At 37.7% G+C, this 18,868-nt stretch overlaps 2 protein-coding genes across 7 annotated transcripts in view; one reads left to right on the top strand and one right to left on the bottom strand.

Moving 5' to 3' along the window:
• LOC311083995 (protein NLRC3-like) overlaps positions 1-18,868 on the bottom strand; it is a 441,701-nt gene that overhangs the window by 298,924 nt on the left and 123,909 nt on the right. For 2 of the 3 annotated variants that reach the window (XM_084115780.1, XM_084115781.1), the window contains one exon: positions 4,017-4,142. In XM_084115780.1, coding sequence (XP_083971906.1) covers positions 4,017-4,142 — 126 coding nt within the window. Of the gene's footprint in view, positions 1-4,016; positions 4,143-4,470; positions 4,568-5,049; positions 5,219-18,868 lie in introns of those variants that run through there. The other variant, XM_084115782.1, reaches the window with a different exon arrangement.
• On the top strand, positions 651-13,864 carry LOC311084001 (uncharacterized protein). Of its 4 annotated transcripts, XM_084115796.1 has the most exons (8): positions 7,858-7,918; positions 9,004-9,124; positions 9,244-9,338; positions 9,420-9,566; positions 9,956-10,115; positions 10,207-10,290; positions 10,903-11,073; positions 13,340-13,864. In XM_084115796.1, exons 4-7 carry the CDS (start codon positions 9,462-9,464, stop codon positions 11,040-11,042), a joined length of 489 nt encoding a protein of 162 aa, XP_083971922.1. In that variant the 5' UTR covers positions 7,858-7,918; positions 9,004-9,124; positions 9,244-9,338; positions 9,420-9,461; the 3' UTR covers positions 11,043-11,073; positions 13,340-13,864. The 4 variants fall into 4 exon arrangements, 2 of the variants coding, with proteins under 2 accessions (XP_083971922.1, XP_083971923.1); XM_084115797.1 differs by lacking the exon at positions 7,858-7,918 and having other exon boundaries at positions 8,151-9,124; XR_014606403.1 differs by lacking the exons at positions 7,858-7,918; positions 10,903-11,073; positions 13,340-13,864 and adding an exon at positions 651-737 and having other exon boundaries at positions 10,207-10,598.

Genomic DNA, 18,868 nt, shown 5'->3' with positions numbered 1-18,868 from the left:
CTGGGCATGAAAAAACACACTTCACTGGGTTCTGAGCTGCACGGCATCGGGAGAAAAGCTTCCACCGATGGTGATTTTTAAATGCACGACGATGCCAAAAAAAAATTCTAGAGAGGAATTGTTGTGAAAGTCAACAAGAAAGGATGGATGACAGAAAGCCTAATGCATGAATGGCATACGGAGTGTTACGGCAAGCGACCGGGAGAATTCTTTCACAGGAACAAGGCATTGCTCGTTTTGGACAGCATGAGGGCCCACATAACAGATTCGGTGAAAGAAGCCATCAAGAGGACAAACTCAATTCCAGCTGTGATTCCTGGGGGCACAACAAAGTATTTGCAGCCACTCGACATCAGTGTAAATCGTGCATTTAAGGTGGCGCTCCGTGTTCAGTGGGAGGCTTGGATGACAAGTGGGGAGAAATCCTTCACTAAAACGGGCCGCATGCGAAGAGCAACTTATGGTCAAGTCTGCCAGTGGGTCCTGACAGCGTGGAGCATTGTCAAAAAATCCACTATCATCAACGGGTTTCGAAAGGCTGGACTGCTGCGTGTTGAAGAGAGCAGCATGAGCTCAGCGGGGAATTTGCGTCCGGATGAAAGTGACGAGAGCGACAATGAAAACAATCCAATATTGGATGAAGCAATTCTGAGGCTATTCAACTCCGACACCGAAGGAGATGACTTCAGTGGTTTCAGTGCACAGGAGAAGGAAGATAGTGACCAATGACTTTCTTGGTAGGCTACTGTTTACCGCTAATTTTTAACTTTTGTTACAAGCCGTGTTTCGTTAAAGCCTATTTATTTTTGTTACAAGCCGTGTTTCGTTACAGCCTGTGTAAAGTTCAATTGTTTCAATCTGTACCGGTAGGCACCTGCGGCTTATAGACATGTGCGGCTTATTTATGTTCAAAATAAAAAATTTTTAAAAATTCAGTGGGTGCGGCTTATATTCAGGTGCGCTCAATAGTCCATAGATTACGGTACATCCTTTCATTAAAGTCTTGTGGCTGAATCACAGGCTTGTACACAGTTTTGTTTTTAACTGGTTTGGATAGAAGGTTTGACCTTAAATCAGAATGAAGAGGGTTAAAAATCAGACACACTGATATTGATTAAGGCTGAACGATTAATCGCACTTTCCATGTAATCGCACTGAAATCGAGATGGCTTAGCGCGATTTTAAAATCGCAAAGGCTGCGGTCATTTTTTATGCGCAGTTTGATCATTGATGTACGGCTCTGTAAACGCTGCTCCATCTGAAAGCACTGTGAGATTGAGTCACTTATAACGTGCATTTGAAAAAACAACACGCGTCAAACATCTTTGCAAAACATGAGAAGCATTTATGAACCTCGTCCAACAACAGACATTTAATAACATGCATTTACTCCAAACTCACTTCATAACGACAGCTGAGCTCCTCCTTCTGTGAGATGATGTGCCTTCTTACACAGAATAAGGCAGTCGTGTATTTATAAGTCATGTTTAATCAAAGCGTTTCAATCTTCTGTTTATTCAGCTACAGCGATAGGGATTTCCTGGAATGATCAGAGAATGTCTAATAGGAAGAGAATTGGCACTCTCTGCTTACTTCCGGTTTCTGGACTGGCTGCAGTAACACGTCTCTGTCCATGCGGGGGCGCTCGCAGGCGAGTGCAGAATGAATGGAGGTCTATGGCGAAAAACCCTCAAAATCCACTTTTCTCAGGATATAATTTTTTGTCTAGTAATTTGAATGTTGTATTCGAAAGGAGATGCAAAGAAATTACACATTGCTGGGTGTTAGATTTTTTAGAGTCACTTATTTGGTTTAAAAAGTCTTTTAAAATGTCAATGACGTCAGAATGCTGACGTCATTAGCAGAATGCTAGCGTGTTATGGGCAACAACAACTCAACCTGTAAGAAATCGAAAAAGAAATAAGTACTCGTTCATTCAACTTTCGACCTATAACCCATGTTGAACTTGCAAAACCTACAATAAAATCTGAGATTTCTCAACGGCAATCGGGTGAAAGAGACACATTTAGCCGTCTAGCCCCATAGACTCCCATTCAGTCTGCACTCGCCCGCGATCACCTCCAGTGGAATTCTAATGGAACTGCAACCAAGATCGATACAATGGGGCTAATAGGAAGTGCCAAGGCTCTCCGTAGACGGGCTCTGGAATGATGCGCATTATTGTACTTCTGCGGCGGGGCATATTTAGCGTGTTTGCAAGAGAGCGCCCTCTGGCGTTCAGATGGAGCAGTATTTACTGCCAATCAGCTGCACTCCACTGACAAGCTGCACATAAAATAATTGCAAATCGCGTGCGGTTTTGTTGCGATTAATCGTTCAGCCCTAATATTGATGTAATTGTGTCATTAACTGAGTAACAGACCAACAGCTTTACAGTGAGTGAATGTATTAACAATACAATACATAGAGCTTTACACAAGAGCACAATGATAATCATTAATAGTGACTGAAACTAGCAAGATTGTAACTTATATAATTTTCGACCCATCTCGACACTACCTTTTATTACAAAAGCATTGGAGAAAACGGTTCTTAATCAACTCCAGTCTTTTCTTAGCTCAAATCAAATTCTTGAAACTTTCCAGTCTGGTTTTAAGCCTCTGCACAGCACCGAGTCTGCTTTATTAAGGGTTTCTAATGATATACTATTAGCAACTGACGCTGGTGACTCAGTGATCTTAATACTGTTAGACTTAACCTCGGCTTTTGATACAGTTGATCATAAAACTCTTTTATCCCGATTAGAATATTTTGTGGGCATCCAGGGAACTGTCCTCAGTTGGTTTAAATCATATCTAACGTATCTTAAATCATATCTTTCTCTGTTAAACTGGGTAATTTTTCTTCCTCGCCTGCTCAACTCTCCTGTGGAGTGCCGCAGGGGTCTATTCTCGCACCCATTCTTTTTTCCCTCTATTTACTTCCTCTGGGCTCCATTTTCAGAAAGCATGGTGTATCATTTCACTGCTACGCAGATGATACACAAATTTATTTGCCTCTGAAACGCAACAAAGATACTGCTCTGAAATCTCTTTTTGCATGCCTAGAAGAAGTAAAAATGTGGTTTTCTCAAAATTTCTTATTTCTGAATGAATCCAAAACCGAGGTTATAGTCTTTGGCCCCCATGACAACTTCAATAGCAGTAACATTGATCTGGATCACCTCTCTCCAACTTCATCTTCACTTAGGTGTTTTCTGGGATCAGAACCTCAAATTTGAAAAACAAATTAATGCGGTGATTAGTTCTTGTTTTTTCCAGCTACGTCTTCTCTCTAAGATCAAATCCTCTCTTTCTGAGAAAACCTTAGAGATTGCTGTCCATGCGCTCATCGCGGTTGGATTATTGCAACTCCCTCTACTATGGCATACCCAAACACTCTATTGCTCGTCTACAATTAGAACAGAATGCTGCTGCAAAGTTCCTCAAAAGAAAACGTAAATTTGATCATATTTCACCTATATTAAAATCACTGCATTGGCTACCTGTGCATTTTAGAATTGAATTTAAAATTCTTCTCTTTGTTTTTAAATCCGTAAATAATCTGGCACCGAGCTATTTGTCCGAGCTTCTCTGTCCACATAATCCCACACGAAACCTGAGGTCTGGTGATCAGAAACTTTTGTCTGTCCCCAGATCACGGTTAAAGAATAGAGGAGACAGAGCCTTTGCGATTGCTGGCCCCAGGCTGTGGAACAGCCTTCCATTTTACATCAGAGCGGCTCAATCTCCAACTGTTTTTAAATCCTCTCTTAAAATCTACTTTTTTTCTTTAGCTTTTAATTCATTGTGAGCTTTTGTCATGAATGTGTGGTTATGTCCTTGTTCTGTATCTTGTGTATTGTTCAGCACTTTGGTCAGCCCTGTTTGCTGTTTTTAAATGTGCTATATAAATAAATACAAACTTGAAACTTGAACTCATTAAACTGCTGTATATTAATAACAATTTCATAAAAATCAAATACAATAAGCACATCTTTTATAGAAATGATATACCTGAGATCAGACTGTTTGTCTCCACTCTTAAAGTTCTGTGGCGGATCCATAGAGAAGTTACTCTTCATAGACACACAGCTGGACTCTGGGTTTGAGCTCTTCTGCTGGACTGAACTGGTTTCAAAACTAAGTAAAATATAAAGAATACAGACTTATAAAAGACCACATAAATGATCTGTACTTTTGCTTTAATGTCTGTAACTGTGTTTCAAACTTTGATTACAATTATTTTGATAAATTAACTCACTGGTTTGCAAATGTTAAGCATGATTCAACAAGTATACCAAAGCGACTGAGTAAACTGGTAATATTAGGAATTAGGAATTCAAAACAAACCAATTGAAATCAACTATAGAATTATAGAATGATTCAACTCAGGTGAACATCAACCACGATCACATGACTCTTTATCAAAGGCACAATGGAGGACGAATGTAATGTTTGTTGAAAGTACCTGCATCCTGGAGAAAAATCTCCATCTCTGGATCCTTGTGAATTACCCATGATGAAGTTGCAGGAGAATCTGATGAGTTTGATCTCCTCCACTGACTCTGAATGAAAAACATTCAGACACCAAATTAAATTATTATATTAAACAACCTTCATAATTTAGCTGAACATATCTGGAGTGTGGGAGAAAAGGATCATGTGACTGCGTTAACTCAAGCTCATTGGGCCTTTACACACACAAACAAGTCGACTGTTGGACTTAGAATTTTATGAAAAAGAACTGACACCGAGAAACACTGATTGAACAAGTTCAGGTGAAAAAGAAAACAAACCCCGACCCACATCGACAGACACTGATCCGATAAGAAAAAAAAAAGAAAAAAAACTGTTTGTTGGCGTTTGTGTGAATTGGCCTATGTATGTTTACACATAAGCTAAACTTCTGAAGAATCACAAACATCACGAAACACAAAGGAAACATTGAAGTGAAAGAAACCCTTTATTAAAGGTTTCATATCAAACAATCACGTAAAATGTCCTCCAGAGATTCATATTAATATGAGAAAGTCACACATGAACTCACCTTGATCAAACTTTTACAAGACAGGCCTACATCAAATCCTCTTTAAAATCATACACGTAAATTCCTTTATAATGGTTGATAAACACTTTGATGCTCTGTTTTTTCCGTGTCGTATTTCGCATTTGACCTGCTTAAAATGGCGACAGGAAAACTTACTTTCACTTTCTGTTAGAGGTGGGCGGATCGATCCTAAAATATCGATACTTCGATACTGACGTGGTATCGAAAAGGATCGATCCTCACTTAAAAATATCGATCCAAATGTGTGGGGTTTTTTTACCAGTAATTTTTATTAATTTGGCACGCAATTCAGTGCGTAAAATAAGCTAAGTGGAAAAATAAGCGAATGTTAGCGGATAATTGTGTAGGATAGAACTTTTTCTCCTAGTCATCTGGATACAAGACGAAACCAATCAATCACAGAGAGCGTTCGATGCTGGTGCTTCACTGAGCTCACAGGCACGTTTGGGAATTGAAGCCTTGCTTAGATGACAGAGAAACAATCGGGAGTTATTTTGCAATAAACAAAGCAAAAGTGTATATAACGGTTCAAAATGTTGAGGACAGTAAGATTTTTTTTAATGAAATTAATATTTTTATTCAACAAGGATCGATGCATTAAATTGATCAAAAGTGACAGTCAAGGGTTTTTCACTGTTAAAAAATCTACTTCATATAAATGCTGTTCTTTCAACTTGGTTCATCAAATAATTCTGCATCATGGTTTCCACAAAAAAATATGAAACTTTTCAACATTGATAATAATAAGAAATGTTTTCTGAGCTGTAAATCAGCATATTAAAATTAATTATCATCATAACTGGAGTAATGATGCCGAAAATTACGCTTTGATCAATTGAATAAATTACAGTTTAGTATGACATAGAAAACAGATAGCCTATGTTAAATTGTAATATTACAGTTTTTACTGTATTTTTGATCAAATAAATGCAGAAGAGAATTAAAAATCTTACAGACCCCAAACTTTTGAACAGTAGGCTAGTGTACAATAGTACTTTTACTATAATTAGGGTAGTTTTGTAAAAGTCACTGACTAATAATTACAGGCGAGTTGAGAGCACAAATCACAAAATATTTAGTAGTAATGAAAACGTTTTCAGATTTAGCATATTAATGATGCATTCACCTCATAAATCATGACACGCTGCTCTAGCACAGGAAAGTGCATACAAGTTCAAGTGCATGCTTTTAAAATTAAAAAGTATTGGTATCGGTATCGATATCGGCGATACTGGCCCTGTATTTAGTTGGTATCGGATCGATACCAAAATTTGGAGTATCGCCCACCTCTACTTTCTGTGTGTGACGAGAGAGAGACGCGCGTTCACGGGAGCACCACGACGCACGCGCGTGAGAGCAGACGTTGTTGAACGCGCGTTGGAGATTAATATTTAAGTTGTAAATTATGTTTTTTTTTTCTTTCCCAAACAAAGTACCCGCGTCTTTTCAGTTTGTTTTTATCTGTGTTACTTTATTATTAATTTTTATATTCAATTGATTTTTTTCTCTCTCTCTTCTATTTAGTTTGTTAATTTATACTTTCTTTAACTAGTTTTTGTTTGTTCATCAGTTTTTCTTCATTATTTGTTTTGTTTATTATTTTGTTGTCTTTCACTCTTGTCTGTCAATTCTTTTTATTTGTTCATCCTTGCCTTCATTTGTTCAGTTTTGTCTTTCATTTATCTTTCTGCAGAACAGAGTTCCTGATAATAAATCATAAAGAGGACTTTGTTTGATCACATCTGAAATACGTTTATCATCATCCAATCATGTTTAAAATTACATTTAGTAATTTAGCAGATGATTTTTTCAAAGCGATCTGCAAATGTGGAACAATGCAATGTGACATAAACCTGAAAGAATCAGATCAATTAAAGCCATACTGTAAAAAATACTGTATTGTAAACTTTTTAACAGTTTAATGGTTGGTTTAATTTATTGTTCCTGCACTGATAACTTTATTGCACTTTGAACCACTTTTAATTTAATAACTGACAGAAATTACTTAGAAATATTAAATAAGGAACAACTCCTGATGTTGTAAAGTGATCTCTTCTGTTCCCTATCGATACGGTTCACTCGTACTGCGTCACTAGAAGCAATGGGAAAACTCCTGTTTCCTCTGATTACTGAAGCCTTATAGAATCACGCAGTGAAGCAGTGATTTCTCCAGCACTTTCAACACCTTCATTTATATAGCGCTTTTAACAACATAGATTGTTTCAAAGCAGTTTTACAGAGATTATAGGAAATTACAGTAACAGAGATTGTTTTGGCTTTACAGCAACTCTAGAATAAAGTTATTGTCCAGTTAGTTTTGATTGATTCACTTCCGTTGCAAAGATCATTAGTTATTAACTTAGGGGCCACTTACACGACACCGCTCTAACCATAGACAGTATAAGAAATGGACACAGCGACCCCATAGACGTCAACAGAGAAAAGTGAAGTCAGTTAGAAGCACTCACTTCCTGATGGCTGAGCGTACGCACACTCAAACTGAGCTTGACGACGTAGATGTGAGCAACCTGTCTGACAGTTGTAAGTCTTCTAGTTGCTGTGCCAAGAGAAATCTGAATCATTCCCTTCTGAATCTCGCAGAGACGGAGAGCGTGAGTAGGAGCTGTCCATGAGCTAGGAGCAGGAGCAACTTTATGACTCTCTATGGGCTTCTCCCTTGACTTTATCGGACTTTATGCCACCACGTCCCCCCAATTGCCCGCAAGCTTCTCCTCCTGTCCATACGGTAATCTCTCTACTGTGCGACAGAGAGTCGCGTTGTTATGACGCAATCGTTAGCCTATTTTTACAAAAACTGCTTCTACGGGGCCATAACGCAAGATACAAGGTAATGGAGCCTTTTATACATTGTCATGTTTCTTTAGAAATAAACAATGGATAAATAGAGTCTTTAAAATCCTCAGATGTAAAGTTATTCGCAGTCAAAGTGACGCCAAAATGAATGGGAGTCAATGGAATGCTAACAGCAGTTGATGGCTTGCGGCGCCCAGGAAAGTTACGCTTTACGCGCTTCGGCCGCTCAGACGTACGACCTATGGGGTTCCATTTGTGCCGAAATTGTGTTGACATGCTGTCTGTCTATGCTGTGTGTCGTCTTCCATGTCTATGTGTCTGTTCACTGTTTATGTCCATGTCTGTCTGTCTATGCTGTGTGTCGTCTTCCATGTCTATGTGTCTGTTCACTGTCTATGTGATTGCCCACATGACTCAACTTTTGTCTTTGTCCACTCAACTTACTCCTGTCATCTGTCCTTGTCGTTTGACTGTGTCGTCTTGCGTGTCAATGCTGCATGTGTCATGACTATGTGTTTTTTCATTCTGTCGTTGCTATGCATCGTTTCCCTCTGTCGTTACTATATGTCGTCTTCCATGTCTATGCTATGCGTCGTTAACTAATCAGCATATGGTAACTTAATTAGAAGTGTGATCGTTGTAACGTAAAAATATATATTTATTTAGGCTATATTATGACGTCTTATTTTATCTCTGGGACGGTTATTAAGAGTGAACATGAAAGACAGACGAGAACTGATTACACTGAACAAATATTTTTTGTAATATCTTAATAAAATCAAACACAATTTAAATACATATTTCACATTCACATTTTTAATACACGCGATTAAATTTAAATAAATATAAGTAATATAAAATGTAACGATAGAATAAAAAATTTACACTTGCAATTGAAATTAATACAGAACGTGTGCTACTAATGATACTATGTGATATGTACCATGTTTTTGCATGGTAATTCAAGGTATAAAGTCTTCTTTGGCATTATCACTATTTATTTAAATAAATACATATGTTGTCTTGAGGATGTAATGTCTTGTGTCTGTCAATGTGTCATTAATGCCATCACAGTGATCTAAAAAGAAATGTTAAAATTTGCCTTTTTCTGTCTTTTAGGCACTACTATCTTGTGTATATGGTGGTCTTAACATTTGTGAACCTTTTAACAATTCCTCTGGACTTCACATTTTGTGATGATATGCATGGTAGTGCCCACAAATACTGGGTGACTTTCAATGTATGAACATGCCTTCATTGTCTTGTATGTCTATACTGTAATATTAATTATTTATTATGGCTTTACCTTTCTAAAATACGGTTAAAAAATGGATACAATGCATTCCTGTTTCTGTCTAGGTCATGCTTGATCCGAAATTAACAAGAAAGGATTTCAGGTCTTGGGTTTGTTCCTGATGTGATGGCTGCATTTCTGCTCGACACTAGAAGATGTGGTAATTGTATTCATCAGTTAATATCACTCACACTGATCAAATTGTAGAGATACTTCTTACAGTACAACCAATTCACCACAGAGCATTTTGATCACGCTGACACTACTTCACTCTACTTCACTGATGGCTTCGGAGTTGGTGCAGATACTCATGTTTGTGAGGATTCTCAGTATGATCCGTTTACTCCATGTGCCAAAGCTTCTGAGATCCTGGTTTGAATTGGAAAGTGTAAGTTTCAGCATGACTCACCGTCATGTTTATGTTCACACTGTACAGCCAGAGGAGAACTTTCCTTGCCACAGTCACCTTTGGCTTGCTCACGGGGGAAAATAATAAATGAAAGAAGGCACAATTTGTTATGAAACTTTAAACGGAACTTCCAAGAACCTTCCAAGCAACTCAAGAACCCCAAACAGCCTAAATAGTATTTAATAATAACATTTAAAAAAAGTAAAAATAAGATGAAATGATTTTTTATTTCATTTTTGTAGTATTTTCTCACATTTTTCCTCCTCTGTCATAACACGATAAACCAGCAAGCAACAAGACATTTTTGGTTGTATTTTGTACACCCATACTGTTCTATGGATACTTTGTTTTATTATCTATCATTTTAGGTGTCAAATGTACAGCTTGAAGTCAAGAAGTTATTCAGGGTTGTCTTAGTTTTCCTGATGATGGTCCTCATTTGGCACTGGAACACTTGCGTTCAGTACTTCGTATCCTTGAATGGAAGAGTTTCCCCAAGACTGCTGGGTTGTGAAAGAGAAAATTTAGGTATGTCTAATGTCTCAATTTTTATTGCTTATGCAGGCATTTGACATGATGTGTTCAACATGTCTTCCTTTTTTTCTGTTACATTTTGCAGAATACCTCAATCGGGGAAAATACTACTATGCTTCCTTCAGAGCTTTCTCTCAGATGGTCTGGAGATCAACTGACTCACCAACACGTACGCCGCACAACATTCTTTCCACATTCATTAATTTTTGAGAAATGATAATCAATCTGATAATCAGTCTTTGGTACAGAAAACTGTCTCCTGAAATCACTTTAATCGGTGGCGTTTGCTAAGGACAGCATCACTTTTACGATCAGGATTTGGGATTTTTTTTAAAACCTGTGAATACAAAGTTAGTTAATCTATGATTACTTTTAAGTGATCAGACATATGATTTCCATCTGCCAGATGAAAACAAAAAAGGCAACGGCTTAGCCATGCCATGGCACCCTAGCATTGTGGTGTAAGGTTTTGCATGAGCAAACACCACCAAACTGTAAAAAAAAAAAAAAAGTTTACATTGAACTAAAGTGATTCCCTTTTGTTTTGTTTTTTTAGGTGTGTTTTTTTCAAAACAGCTCAGAATGGTTTCTAATTTATTTATAAATATAAACTTCAGATAACACACAATAAGTTTTTCTGCTGTACAAACAATCATTTGGCTCAAACAGTATCTTTTTATAGAAATAATTTTTAATAGTGCTATGTTTTCTGTTTCAAAGGATATCATGGCAGAAATATGCTCCAACCTGTTGAACAAAGGCATGTTTTTGTTGCTTAAAGAATTCACCGAAGCCATCTTGATGAAGTTGGACAAGGAGTTCTTCAATGCTGGTGACATCATCATTCATCAGAATGCTCAACCTGACAGTGTGTTCTTCATTGACTGTGGACGGGTGCTGGTGAAGAACGAGGCTTTCTAGATGGAGCTGTGTGATGGAGATCACTTTGGAGGTGATGTATGAGAAACTTACTGTTGTGTGATTCAGTTGAGAAGTAGTCTCGTGTAGAGGTTCGGCATAAAGTCTGGTCCACATTGCAGTGCTAGTCAAGTCAAATTTAGTGCTTTTCAAATACACATTGTTTCAAAGCAGCTTTACAGAAAATCATGTTAATGTTTATAATGTCTGAATTTCTGCATGCCTCTGATAGTCACATTTATCAGATTAAAGCTGGGCGATAATATAGTTTACATTTTGCAACAATACAAGCAATCAAGCAGTTGAGATCTGCTACAGTATATACATTATGCTGATACTGTATGAATGCGAATAAAGTTGGACATGCTTAAATATCCAACCTTATATAAAGAGCTGGGCAAAAATGTTATTATATTTTGCAATGAAATAAAAAATCAGGCACCTGAGACTATTTAAATAGTTTCAGCTGCCTGATTTATATATATATATATATATATATATATATATATATATATATATATATATATATATATATATACATACATACACGCATAATAGATATGTGTAATATACAATATATATGTTAAATTTGTATATATATATATATATATATATATATATATATATATATATATATATATGTGTGTGTGTGTGTGTGTTAAAAAATATGCTATTTTATATGCCATTTAAATACTTAAGAACAAGAACATTTGGACATCAAAACATGCACACTTAGAGCGGGTGTTTAAACTTTTGCTTTAAATGCAATTTGTTTCATATCAAAAGGAACCTCTTGTCTGTCGCTACGTTGTCAGTGTCCTCTTTACTCCGCAATGTTTTTCACTGCATGAGAAAACAGACGTGTGGTGTGAGAACAGCGTCAATTACATGAGTTTCACACTCAAAAATGCTCAAAATTAGATTACAGAGCTTGCCAGATCAAGAAAATGTTTTCCCAGTTTTGTGTGCAGTATTGATCAGATGGTCAGTCAGATAATCTTTGCTGTGAAACTCCAATGTGTTTAAAACAACCAGCCTCATACTCACCATTTTAATTGAGGAAGATTGAGGAAGAGTTCCCACATGTTGTGAACGAACTGAGGGGAGCAGTTCAACAGCATGAAAATGATCTAGAAAGTAAGTCTTGCATTATGAGCTGCTTTGTACGGTCATCGGGAGGGGACATGTTCGGTTCACTTACTTTTGTCGTGGCCATGACACATTAACTTGTGGGAACGTGATAAGTTGTGGCCACGAGATCATTTTGTAGAGCTAACGCATCCTTATTTCGTGTAGTTGTGGGAAGTTCGGATCATTTCACGAACTCAGATCTTTGAATCTCGTTCATCAAAATGAACGAATCTTTTTCGAGTCATTTTCGTTCATTTCAGCAGAATGTATTTAAAATGTTACATGTCAGCCAGATTCCCCAAACACATCAAATGTTGATCGCATTTAGAATAAGAAAAAAATTGCAATGCAAGGAAAAGGCCAAATTATGAGAAACAAACGATTAATTAATTGATCTTGGTCTTCAGGGTATGCAGTCTGTTAGTTTACCTCACTTCCCGAAGCTGTTCGTTCATCTCGTGACATCCTCATAAACTGAGCTTTGCAGTCGGTAGTAGGCTACCGGATACAGAACTGATTAGTTAATGTTTCAAGTCTATCGACTTAGGGTTCGAGTTATTCGTTCATCACGTGACAGAAGAACGAAAGACTCAGAATAATCAGACCCGAAGACTAAAGAGGTGAACTAATCATTTCTCTTTCCGGTACCGACAGCAAAGCCTCTATGGGACTGACAGGAAGAACAAAAGACTCGGACCCGAACCCGAAGACTCGAGAGATGAAATAATCATTTCTGTTTCCAGTACAGATCCTATTGGTCCTGGTACCGAGACAGCTAGCCCCGAGTCATATTACACCGTATGCTAACTACACGCGATGCCGCGACGCGCGATAAAAGGCGTCTTTTCCATGTTAATCAGAGTTTTTGTCCTAACCAGCCGCTTGGCGACACGCGACGATTCTATTTTCGAAATGGTTTCTATTTTTCTGCGACGTCACGCTGGAACAACAAACACAAAGTGTGGCAATGATTTATGTGCTTTATTTAACGTTAAAAGCATGCAATGTGACTTTGAATATCATTTAGTGCTATGGAAACAAGAACATTTAAACTGTGAACAAACAAGTATATTCTTTGCTACGGCCTAAGCCTTATGAGTGTTTGTATTTGTATTTTGTGTGTATCTGTTTCTGTGCTCTGATTAGTTTCTTTCTCTTTCTCTCGTTAGGCTGCGCACCCGTGCCCCGTTGCTCTAATGGCTCCTGTTGAGTATAGAAGAAGAGTGAAACAGAATGAGGCACGCAGCGATGAAACCCGGCTAGCCTTCTAATAAATGTTTAAACTGCATTTTGCCTCGCGTGTCCTTTTATGTTGCTTACCCCTTTTCAACGAGCATTTAAAAAACAGGGGTTTGTAACATCTTTGACAAAAATTATTTTAGTAACTCAGTAGCCTATGTATTTTTAATAATGTTTAAATGGTGTTTTGAATTTGATTATGTAGCCATCTTATCCATTTTCTTGCGAGTGCGGTCAAGATTACTCTCTGGTGCTGTGAACCTAGTTCTGTTCTCAGTTCTCTTTTTATACCTTACAATTTATAATTGTTTAAATATTTGCAAAGGATGGAAATCGACCCAAACAATCTGTAAAATAGTTTAAATGTGCCTTATCCATCACATTCCGTGGCTGTTATTGGTTCATCATTACCATCATCAGTAACAAGATTAATATTCTTTATTTACACATATCAGTTCAGAAGGTGCTATATACATCATCATTATTATTATTAATCAAGTTAACAGAATAGATGTTGTAATAAGCAAAAAGGAGAAAAAACACATTCTGTTCATTTATTCTACTTCTTCCCAAGTACTTCCAGTTTTCTTTGTGGTTCTATTGGTGTTGTTCATAATCTGTTTGCCTCTACAAAGAATGCTTTATTAATAAGGTAGGCCTATATTGTGTACTAAATTTGGTGCTTCAATATCACTTTCTTAAGCCACATTAAGCGTATTATATGAGAAAAGAACGATTACGGTGCCGTTGTCTGTTTTAGCACATACTGCCATCTAGTGGTAGCAGGTTTTCTCAGACAACTGTGTGTGTGTGAGTGTGTGAGAGAGTACCTGTTTTTCTATCCTGGTGGGGACTTCAACCTGAATGCACAGACTCATGGGGACTCGTGTCACAGTGGGGACCTAAATTGAGGTCCACATGGGTACATAAGCTTATAAATCATTACAGAATGAGGAAATGTAAAAATGCAGAAAGTTTTCTGTGATGGGTTAATCAAATAGGATTGACTCAGAAATGAGTCAATGAATACACGCGCGTCAGCTGATCCACAAATGCACATCTTGTTGCATGCAAATATTCTGACCTACATTAATACAAAATCGAGGTTTTGTATCAACAACTATGTCTCTATTTGTACAAAATGCTGCACATTCATGGATTTCTGAATTTTGATTTTGGATTTTGTATTGTATTAGTTTAAATGTAGTGACGCACATTTGTGAATTTGTCAAATAAATGGGTAGATGTGCACACATTAATAATTAGCACCAGGCCTATTAATTTGTAGTTGTTTGTGTGTGGGTTGTGAAATGAGATTGACTCAGAAAAGACGTCAATGAATGCATGCGTGTCTCCTGATCCACAAACGCACATCTTCTTTGTTGCATGCGCAAATTATGATACACTAATACAAAAGAAAACATTTGTATTCACAAAAATGTCTCTATTTGTACAAATTGCTAGACATTCATTCAATTTTGAATTTTGCACACGCAAGTTGAAAGGCATTTGGTTGTAGATTGTAAAACATATATGCAACCTTTATCAAGTTCATGGATTATAGTGCTTACTGCTTGCACGTGTTAATCATTTTGAAACTATATTCATCCCATAGAAACCAAACCGTTTGTAAATCCGTCAAGATTTCAGCGAGATAAGAGTATTTGTGTTCGTGCTGATCACTCACCTTACATCAGGTACCAGAGCCCGCCAGAAAGCTTGCCTGTGACAAGATGGCCGCCGGTGATGACGTTAGAGACTCCACCGTAAGACATTTAGCCTTTATTATGTATATCTACGGCCTTGACCGTGACTCTGGAAGCAACGTGGTGAATCGACTGATCGGAGATTTCCGGAGGAGTTCGTGCCGTGGGTGACGAGAGTTTTCGCGCCGGAGCTGTTTGTCAAGTCAAGTCAAGTCATTTGGTGCAATACCCTTTTTATCCACAAGGAGGAGTAAAGGAACACGTTTCACTGCTGAGAGGAGTGAAATCCATCTTTTTTGCGTGAAATTGTGGTAACCATTTGAAAGCAACATTGGCTTACCGGTATTTTACAATAATAGCCGTTGAAGATTGGACTTTTTTTTTTTGAAGGATTTTTTTTGTGAACTTAAAAAAAAAATCATTTTGACTGGACTTTGAATTCTGATTTTTTTTTCTCTCTTTTTCTGAAAATGCTTTTCTGAATTTTTGAAGCAACAAAATTACATTAAAAAAAGTGGTAGAATTTTTTTTTTGAGTAATATATATATATTTTCTGTTCAACATTGCTACTGTCAATACAGGATGTGAAACAGTTTTGGAAGAGGTAGAGGTCTATTCATGTTTTCTCCTATGCCATCAGTTGGGAGAGGCAGACTTGATTATTCTCCTGTCACATCTACTCCAATGTCTGCCTTAGAGGCTGTACAAGATGTAAATGCCAATTCAAGTCCTCCACCTCCCCAGTTCAGTGAAAGTGGACTGAAACAACCTAGATTGAGAGGGGATGAGTCGATGGAATCAATAGTGGGGATGGTAGAACGAATGGGACGCTCTATTGGGGAGGGCATTGCCTCCTGTTTAGAGTCTAAAGTGTGCAGTTCAAGTAGTGCAGACTCATCCGTTTTGAGCAGAGTTCTAAAATCTGAAATCAAGGAACCTGTTTGTTTTAGGGGTGATCGGGCTGAGCCGTACACTATACATGAGTGGGAAGCCATTAGTGCTATAATTTTTGCGCAAAATAGGGAAGAACAAGCTGATGAAGTCATTAGTAGGCTTTTGGGGCGGGCTCGTGAAGTGGTGAGGATATGCTTGCATAACCTTTCCATTGATTTGTGCAAAGGCCCGAGTGCTATTTTTGATTTGTTGAAAAAACATTTCAGTGACACAGCTTTTTCTAGCTTGCCATTAGCTGATTTTACAAGTCACAGAGAAACAGAGTGAGGCCTACCCTGCCTTGTGAGGTGTGTGGAGATGTTGGCCACACCACCCATTTTCACTGCAGAGCAAATCATCAAAGAAAGTGTTTTCTTTGTTACAAAGCAGGTCATGCACGTGTAGAGTACCCTAGAGCCAGAGCCATAGAGAGAGAAGAGTTGCGAACTCACTAGCGGGGTGGTCACGTGGTTCATGTAAGCCTGTAGAGTTCCCTACACAGGTCGCGCTGTCATGTTCTTCTATGGGACTGACAGCAGCGATTGCGAAATTGAATGGTAAATATAAATAAAAACACATACACAAGTCCTTGTTTGACTATTATTGCATTATTGCATATTTTTAAATGTCAGTTTTACATTTGGAGTGGTAGGGTGACAACTGAAAGCTATATAGCCTATATACAGTAAGTATTACTTAGATACGTTTTGGAGGGAAAGCTTCACGTTCGTGTTAGCATGGGTAGAACAGAGGGATTAAGAAAGCAGAGTAGCTAGCAACAGTCCATTCAGCATTTAGTGTCCAGTCCTTTTCTTGAGTTGACCACAAACCAAGATAATTTTAAGACTAACCCATACACAAAGTATCAAATATATTTAAGAAGATTAACTCATTACGCTTGGATGAATGAATGCAATAGTATTTTTTTTATTAAACAATGAGTGAGACAACAAGAACAAGTGTGTGTGGTCATCAGTTCATGAAGTTGAGGAGAAGTTGTCAACCACTCTCTGTGATGTTCAATGGTGTCATGTTCATTGGTTACAACTAACATTTTATAGATCAGTGGTCATACCATGGTTTGCTGTGCAGCTTTTGGATGCTCCAATCGGTCTGAGAAGGGTTACCAAATGTATGGCTTCCCCAAAGACCAAGAGCGCAGGAAAAGATGGATGGCAATGGTCAGCCGTCAAAACCTGCAAATGACAGGGTCCAGCAACAGACGAAAACTATGTCATGTCGGAGCCAGTCGGAGCCACTGATGCGCGTTTGAAAGTTTGGATGACAATCAAGGTAAGCAGATAATAAAATGGTGTGCCTTTCACTACAGACGTAGCCTTGCCTAATCAGTCTGTGTGCCGAGAGTACAGACTTCAACTATATGCGAACATTGTCTGAAGTGCGTTATGTGGGCTAGGTAATTGCTCAATAAAAATAGGCTCATGGTACAAATTACGTTTTGGCAAATGATCAAAGGTTGCCCAGATTGTGTTGAGCCTGCCACACTCAAATGCGGATGCTGAGCGAACCTTTTCAGTTATTGGCCTAAACAAGACTGACACCAGGAACAGACCGTCACTTGATCAAAGAGTATAGAAGTACCAAGAGGCGAAACTCCGTTGCAGTTTTGACAACAATCGCTAGATGGCGCTGCTGTCGCCATTTTGGACTGAACCAACGGCTTTACCGTTAGCACAACTACCGTATACAGCATTAACATTATGTCTGGAAATAATTGGAAACAAATAAAACAGTGTTCTGCCATCAACTGCAACAACTACCAGTGTACAACCAATCAACTAGCATTTCATAGATTCCCCAAAGATCCAGAGAGGTAAAGTAGAAAAGGTTTTTATTAACGTTAAAGTGAGCTAACGTCAACGATAACAGGTGCTGTAACGTTAATGTAAGCTATCCCATATTAATTCATTGTTATCACTAAATTAACCCTTTAACTTTTTTCGCATAAACATGAAAATCACTATCCAAACTTAAATGGTTGTAATTCAAGAATGCTCTGGAATATAGACCTATGGTTGGTCTTGTTTTGAGACATTTGCCAGATTATTGTTGAAGTGAAATAAATTATGAAAGTGAAACAGAAAAAAAGTTATATACGTTTGAGTTTATTAAAATGTACACATTTAAAAATATAATTATATATATTTTATATAATATATATATATATATTACAAAATATATTCTACTCTATAACTGCAAGAAAATGAAAGCAAAAAATCTGAACAAGTTGTGTTCCACATTTTAGGTTGATATGACATATCTCTCGCTCCCTCACCCTTTCTGCCATGTGCTCTACACGGTTTGGAGCTGCGCTCTAGATTCCGGGAGATTTTAGCTAATTTGCGGGCATCAGGGAGCCGCTATCAATATGCGGGAGACTCCCGGAACTTCCGGGAGACTTGGGATGTCTGCTATAGAGATATTGAAAACTAGAAACTACTTAGTTCCTTAACCGCTTTTGAATTGGAACCGGTTGTAGCAAAACCCCAGCCAGACAATGGTGAAGCATACTGATATTTCAAAAAACCTTTATTTTCTTACACCTTTTTCTTCTTGAAACACCTTAAGAGCTACAGGACAGATAAATAACATAAAATTAGCTCTTACGAACCCAAACATTAGCCGAAGGCCACATTAAACAATATATTGTATATATATAACAATATATAACAACATTACAAATAGCCATTTATAAAAACCCTTTTATGACGTTACCTCAGTCAGTATTAACAATGCTGAAAAGCTTATGTTAACATAACTTCACATGACATAAGTGATACACATTTAAACACTTCTTCA

The sequence above is a fragment of the Abramis brama genome, assembly GCF_963993115.1.
Source record: "Abramis brama genome assembly, chromosome: 5".
NCBI lineage: Eukaryota > Metazoa > Chordata > Actinopteri > Cypriniformes > Leuciscidae > Abramis > Abramis brama.
This window is presented reverse-complemented; position numbering and strand designations above follow the sequence as displayed.

Coding starts and splice junctions, on each gene's coding strand:
- LOC311084001 (XM_084115796.1), top strand. CDS start 9,462: ATGGCTTCGGAGTTGGTGCAGATACTCATGTTTGTGAGGATTCTCAGT. Junction 9,567..9,955: donor CCTGGTTTGAATTGGAAAGT/GTAAGTTTCAGC, acceptor CTATCATTTTAG/GTGTCAAATGTACAGCTTGA. Junction 10,116..10,206: donor TTGTGAAAGAGAAAATTTAG/GTATGTCTAATG, acceptor TACATTTTGCAG/AATACCTCAATCGGGGAAAA.